This window comes from Dromiciops gliroides, chromosome 5 (genome assembly GCF_019393635.1).
Source record: "Dromiciops gliroides isolate mDroGli1 chromosome 5, mDroGli1.pri, whole genome shotgun sequence".
NCBI classification, from domain to species: domain Eukaryota; kingdom Metazoa; phylum Chordata; class Mammalia; order Microbiotheria; family Microbiotheriidae; genus Dromiciops; species Dromiciops gliroides.
The window spans coordinates 301,773,158-301,780,006 of NC_057865.1; the positions used below are offsets into that span (position 1 = coordinate 301,773,158).

At 56.2% G+C, this 6,849-nt stretch overlaps 1 protein-coding gene across 5 annotated transcripts in view; it reads left to right on the forward strand.

The window, feature by feature from the left end:
* Positions 1-6,586, forward strand: part of LOC122730138 — a 67,721-nt gene extending 61,135 nt beyond the window's left edge. For 3 of the 5 annotated variants that reach the window (XM_043969373.1, XM_043969371.1, XM_043969372.1), the window contains one exon: positions 5-6,586. In XM_043969373.1, the coding sequence (XP_043825308.1) occupies positions 5-526 (522 nt within the window). In that variant the 3' untranslated portion in view covers positions 527-6,586. The remainder of the gene's footprint in view (positions 1-4) is intronic. The other 2 variants (XM_043969374.1, XM_043969375.1) reach the window with 2 other exon arrangements.
* The last annotated feature ends 263 nt before the right edge of the window (positions 6,587-6,849 follow it).

A 6,849-nucleotide genomic window follows, 5' to 3' on the forward strand; every position in this document is an offset into this window, starting at 1 on the left:
CCAGGTCCATGATCCTCCTGGGATGGAGCCAGGAAGCAGACTAGAACCAGGGGCTTGGAGGGCAAGGACAGGCATCACTGACAAAGAAACTGAAACTGCTGGAAAACCCAGGGGTAAATGTGCCAAAGCTGGCGAACGTGACCTCAGAAGCCTCTTTTATGCCCATGGCACACCTGCCACCTCCGCGGTGCCCCTGCCAGGCTCGGCCCAGGCCCTCAGCCGTCATGAGCCCCCGGAGAAGCAGGGCAGCACCCCGCATGGAAGCCCAACCCTCCCCTTCGAGGTCTGGGGCAAGCCAGCAGTAGCATTTGGCAATCCGGGAAGTCAGAAAGGAGCCCCGCAAGGGGGCCACCATCTGCAAGGGGACCTGGAAGGCCAGTCCCTCAGCCCCAGGGCTTGGCATGGAACAGATGCCCCTGTGGACTCAGGACCTAGACACCAGAACGACCCAAGTTCTGCAGCAGCAAGAGCCTGTGTGTGTGAGTTAGAATCTCACCGTGCCCTATGTGTACAGTGGACCTGGTGAGGCCTGCCTCTGCAGTGGAGTGCCTGAGTTACCTGGGACAACCCCCCTAAACCTCTCTGGACCTCAGTCTCCCCAGCTCTAGAATAGGAGGTGGGGCTCCTCACGAGGGGTGCAGGGCCTACCTGGCCTCTCCGCTCTCCAGTTGTTTTGTGACACCCAGGGGACATTGCAGGGCTTACCCTCAGGCACCCACCCTCCGGGCCACCCCTGGGGCTCACTTCCAGGCAGGGAGCGGCTTCCTTGATGCCCCAGGATGCCTTGTGGCACTAGCTCTTCCTTATCCTTGAGCAGACTTGGACCCTGCTTCCAGGCCTTGGTCTTGCTCACTGGTGGAGGTTGGACATGGAATATCCCCGACTAGTCCTCAGTTTCCGCATTTGTAAAGTAAGAGACTCGCCCTAAGTGACCTCATGGGATGACCTCCCATTCTTGTCTCTTGCAGGTGTGTGCAGTGGTCAGTGGCAGGCAAATTTTAGTCACAGGGCTCACAGTGTGACCCCAGGATTCAGGTTTCATGCCCCCCTAGCCCTGAAGTCAGTGCCCCTTCTCCACTCCGCCCAACCTCACAGAAAGTGCTGCAGAAGCTCCGAGGTCTCTCCTCCTTTTCCTTCTGAAAGATTAAAAGAAAGAGGACTGGGGATGCCCTCCGAGGTGCCAGGGGTCTCCACCTTCCTGCCACATGGCTCCCCGTCAGGCCTCTGACCCCCTTTCCCCATGGAGTGGATCTGAAGGGACATCTGCTGGGAAGCTTCTGCTTCAGTCTGACGTTCAGGTCCTTGCCTCACTGGAAGCTCTGACTTTGAGCCATGGCCCGAGGACCTCCCCAGGAGAGGAGGGAATGAGGGACCCTGTAGCCAGAGCCTTCAGGAACCTTGGCAGGGGCTGAGCCCAAAGCACCCTCACAGTGATCACAGGGGCTGAGTCTAACTTTCTGAAGAATCCCAGCAGAGATCACCCAGGCCTGGGGTGGGGAGGGGGACAGGGCAGCATCTGAGACGCCTTCAGTCCCATGGCTACTTGGCCAAGGCTGCCCTAGAAAAGGGCCTTTTGTGCCCTTCCTGCCTGATCCAGAGGCTCTAGCATCCCCCAGAAGACCTCAGGCCCCTGCCGTGGCAATGGCATCTCCTCACCATTAGATGGTCCCCCACATAGGACCCCCTGGAGTCCCCAGAAGTGTCCAAAGCCATGCCAACAGGCTCCACGCACGGGGACTGAGGGGTCATTATGGCACTAGGAAAAGCCATTGAGAGCCTTGAGCTGGGGGCTCCCTGGAGGCCAGGAAACATGTCGGGGGCCAGGAGGGGAAAATACATTGCCTCTCATGGGTGGGGGCCTTCCTGGGTCTTGTTTCATGAAAAGTAGCTTCAGTGTCCCTGGCACCACAGTCAGGCATTTCCATGCCAGCACACCAAAGCTTGGGAGGTCACCAGGGAATGAGCTTCACTTGAGGTCTGAGACCAGGCCTTCCTGGCCCTCGGGGCCCATCCTCAGGGCCAGACCCCAGAGGGACATGGGTGGTGCTGCTGTCCCTGGCCAGCTCCTGGGGTCCCCTGGCAGATGGGAACAATTTGGGGATCCCTTTGTCCTGGGTCGGATGCCAGCCATGGCCTCTCAGCCCTGAACTATGATTGGAAAAGCAGCTAGTTATCCTGGGGTTTGGCTCCAGGGCCCAGAACTGAAGGTGGGTTTGAGGGTGGGGGGAGTCCCAAGTGGGTATCGCCCCTTCTCTGTACCCAGAAATCCTGAGGCTCCCCACAGACCCTGGTTCTAAAGCAGTAGCCACTTCCCAGCCTGGAGAGAGTTAAGTCCTTTGTCATGGAGAAGTCATTGGGAGATGGAAATGTCACATTGTGCTTTCATCTTAAACATCTGTTCCACTGCAAAGCCAACTGTTGCCAGAGTTATTTTTTGTCCTTTTATTTTTTTTTAAGAAGAGAGAGAGAGAAAAACGGCCCAGAGCCTTTGAGGCCGGCATTCTGTTTACCACTGAAAACGACTCTCTGGTTATCAGCCAAATGCAATCGTGGCTGCTTTGTCAGAATCAAAATGGCGGCCTTTGGGCATGACTCACTTGGCAGAGTGCAGCTGCATTCTGTCCCTGCCTAGCTTTCTGTCCTTAAGACCCTCCCCACTCTGATCTCCCACACTCAGTGAATCCAGAGCCTCCCCTATGATTTCAGGAGCACTCCCCATGGGGGGAGGGGTGGGGAGACTGAATGGAAGAAGCTCAAATGGGGGATGCCCAGAGATCTTGCCTTCATCCCCCAAGGTTAGCCTGGACCCAGAAGCATCTATCCCCATGGCACTGACAGGGCCGGGTCTTGGCAAGAACAGTATAGACTGGCCAAGCCCCAGACTGGCCAGAAAGTTCTAGAAAGAAACAATGGGCCTTGCTGAGCTTGGTCATCTCACAGGTCTAAGGCAGGGGGTGGGGGTGGGGGTGACCCTGTTTGTGAGGGAAAGAAAAGCACAGAATGCATGATTCTAGAGCTGGAAGGCACCTCAGAGGCCGTCTGATTCAATCTGTTCATTTTACAAATGAGGAAACTGACACCCAGAGAATTGCCCAAGGTCAGGGTGGGATTTGAAACCAGTACCTCTGACTCCAGATTTAGTAACCTAACCTGCTCATTTTATAAATAGAGAAACTGAGGTCTAAAGAGGGTGACAGGCTCCCATAGCAAATTACTGGCCAGCCCAGGATGAGAACCCACATCAAGGGGAGGTGTGCTTTTTACCTTACTTTCAACCTAATACCAAATAAATAGGAAGTCTGAGGGTTTGAGTGGAAAGAACGTCTTTGGAAACCTCAGAGGAATCCCAAATGTTCCTGGTAAGCCAAGGGGCATAGGTGGTATCAAGTCTTGGCCCACTCCACTACTAACCAACCCCATGGGCACTGTGGGTAACTTACCCCTCCCCCACCCCCACCTTAGCCTCAGTTTCCTCCTTTGGCAAATAGGGATAAAGAACTCTGCCCAAGCTTCTTCCTCCAGATGGGTTGTAAGGATCAAAGATGTACAGAGCAGATTCTGTGGCAGCCCAAGGCTCCCGGGATATTGGTGAATCATTCGGCTCCTTCGGTCAGCCAACATTTCCTGAGAGCCTCCTAGGCACAGATGCTGGGGCTGGGCACTGAGGCTAGACCAGACAGTGGGTGTGAAAGCTTCGGTGATGAGGGTACAAAGGGAGGCCGCACCCCCTAGTCCCAGCCGAGCACAAAGAACCACATGTCTCAGGGGCATCTCTGCCAGAGAATCCTCCAGCCTGGGCTTGCTTGGAGACCCCTGTGGACCAGGAGCCCCACCTCCTGAGGCAGCTCCCATGGGGAGGAACGCGGGAAGTGACCTCTGTGCCATTGCTCCTGCCTCTGGGGAAGGGTCACGTGGACCAAGCCTGGTCCTCTCTCCCAGTAACAGCCCCAGGGATGTGGGAAGACCTAAAAGTGCCCGATGTTGCTGAGGGCGCCTCTCAAGACCCTGCACTGTCCAGAGCACCTGCCCCTCCTCAGTGGCCCATGCAGCCAAGCAGGCAGCAAGCACCTGGGAGATGCCTCCCCTGTACTTGGCACCAGAGATCCGGAGACCAAACCAAACCACTTCTGCCCTCAGGAATGGCCATTCTCCTAGGGTAGATGGCACATATGAAGTCGTTGGTGGGGGATGCCCCGGTAGATGGCAGAGGGTCTCAGGAAAGGGCTCCTGGGGGAGGCTGAACTTAAAGGAGGTCGGAATTCTAGGCCCACCCCTGCATGTCCTAAGCCCACATCTAGAGTAGCCCCGGGAAGGAAATCTGCTTTCCGGGAGAAGTGGGGAAAGAGGCGGGCAGTGTGCGCAGTTGCAGTGGCTCACCATCTGTCTAGCCTTCTTTCCTTCTAGGTGTTCCAGCACCCCAGGTTGGATGGCCAGCACCCCGTTGGAGAATGACTGCCCTTTGGGGTGAGGTAGTAGGTTGTATAGTTTGGGGGTCGCTCCCTCTGTCTGTGAGATAACTATACAGTCTACTGTCTTTCCCGAAGTGGCTGTGACATCGCCGCTGGAGGGAGCCCAGAGAGCCTTGCTAGGCTGCACCGAGGGCCTGAGGGGGGAGGGGGAGCCCCATCACTTCAGGGGCTGAAGGGAGAATCAGAGGTATGGGGCTGGAGCTAGGGCAGCGCTGCTGGCTGGTGGCCCCAGGCCCCTGGAGGCTAAGCTCAGGGGTTATTGTTTCTGTGAATGTCAGGGATGGGAGGGGGCTTTGGAAAGCCTCTGGTCCAGCCTCTCGTTTGATAGGCCCTAGCAGGGAAGGGGCTCACTCAAGGTCCCTAGGAAGTCCCTGTGCAGGTGGCCTGCGTCCCCAGGTCTCCCCAGCCCACTCCAGGGTCAGACACACTTGACAGTGAGTGGTTTCCTTACTCACTTAGAAGCCCAACAGTCCAGACACAGGCGATCGAGGGGCACGATGTTCATTGGCCCAGACATGTAGGCTGGCCCTCAGGCCAGAGGAATGAAGCTTAAGTGTGAAGGGGAAGGCCTGGATAGACACATTGGGGAACCTTGGTCTACCTTCCCACTCCTCCGGACTCACACCGTGCCAAAGGCTGACCCATCCATGCAGGATGATTTGGAAAGGTGTCTGTGAATACCAACAAGTCATGCCATTTTCTTTCCTCACTTTTGGGCAGGGTATTGTGGTGGAGCTCTGGGCTGTCTCTGTGTCACTAGGTAGCCTATCGGGGGAGACAAGCACTGGCCTGGGAGCCGGGAGACCCAGAACAGCTGTGTACCTCAATTTCCTTTTCTGTAAAATGAGCAGGCTGGCCTCCACGACCCCTTAGGTTCCCTTTCTAGCTTTGACATTCCATGGAATTTTCCTTATCTCTTGTATCATACCCCGCTCAAGTCAGCAGCTTCTCTGGAGGGGCTGAGTGCTGAGTGGTTGGGAGGGGGCCAGAGAGGCGCCTCCCATCAGGCAGGAATGGCCTGCAACCTTTGTGAAAGGCCCTGGGGTCTTAGAGCAGGGCTTCTGTGGGAACTATCTCCATATCACTGGTTTCCTTGGTAAATCTGGGTTTTATTGGACAACTCTGAGAAGGAATCCATGGGCTACCCAAGGGGTCCAGGACCCTGGGGAGGTTCCAAGCCCCTGACTGAGCCAGAAGGCTCTCTGGCCAGCTTTCCTTTTACAAAGCACACTGGGGCACAGGGAGGGGGGAAAGAGCTCAGCCAGGGGTCACAGTGAGCTGGAGCCAGTGGCCTCCTCAGCTTTGCCCAGTCCTGGGAATGTGTAAGAGAAGTCTAGGTGGGTGGAGGCAGATTGCCTTGCGGGCAGGGGGGCTTTGGGGAGCAACAGGAGAGACGGGACTGGAGACTAGGAGTAGGATTGGGGAGCCTTTTCCCTCAGGCCCAGGGTCGGATTCTTGGGCCTGAAAGAAGCCTGCGCGGCCACCACCTCGGACAGCCTCTGCTCAGCGCCTCGCGGGGTGAGGTAGTAGGTTGTGTGGTTTCAGGGTAGTGATTTTGCCCCAGTCAGAAGATAACTATACAACCTACTGCCTTCCCTGAGGGGCTGCCTCAGCCCACCCGTGGCCATCACCGGGCCCTCGCAGCTGCCCATTGGGCCCCCACTGCTAACCACCAGGTCCTCACTACTAACCCTTGGGCTTTCATGGCAGCCTGGTCCTCTCACGGCTGCCCACTAGTCCCTGGCTGCTCAAGGTTCCCTGACTCTTAGGAGGGACATCCACCCACCCAGGCATTGGGGTAAGCTTCCCCCAGCCCCTAAGCCTTTGTCCAAGGCTGGTCACTCTGGGGGTGACCAGGCCAGGGATTGGGCAATTTTAAAAATAAAGTCCATTGTAATGGGAATTCTGGTGGAATGAGCCTGTTTTCATTTGTTTTCATGAAATATTGATCCACATGGGGTTCCAGGAATGTACCATTCTTGGCATGGGAAGCAGACAGTTCTAGGGCTCCACTAAGTGCCCAAACTTGTGGGCATCGTGTGGGAAGAGTCCTGTGTGCCATACTGTGTGTGTCAGTGTATTAGTGTGGGGTGTGTCTGTGTGTGGTGTGTGTGAGTATGTGGTATGTATGTGTGTGTGAGTGTGTGGGTTGTGGGGGGGTGTATGTGTATGTCTGTGTGTGATGTGTGAGTGTGTGGTGTGTGTGTCTGTGTGGTATGTGTGGTATGGATGTGTGTGTGTGAGTGTGGGGGGTGTGGGGGGGTGTCTGTGTGTGTGATGTGTGAGCGTGTGGTGTGTGTGTGTCTGTGTGGTGTGTGTGGTATGGATGTGTGTGTGTGAGTGTGGGAGGTGTGGGGGGGTGTATGAGTGTGTCTGTGGT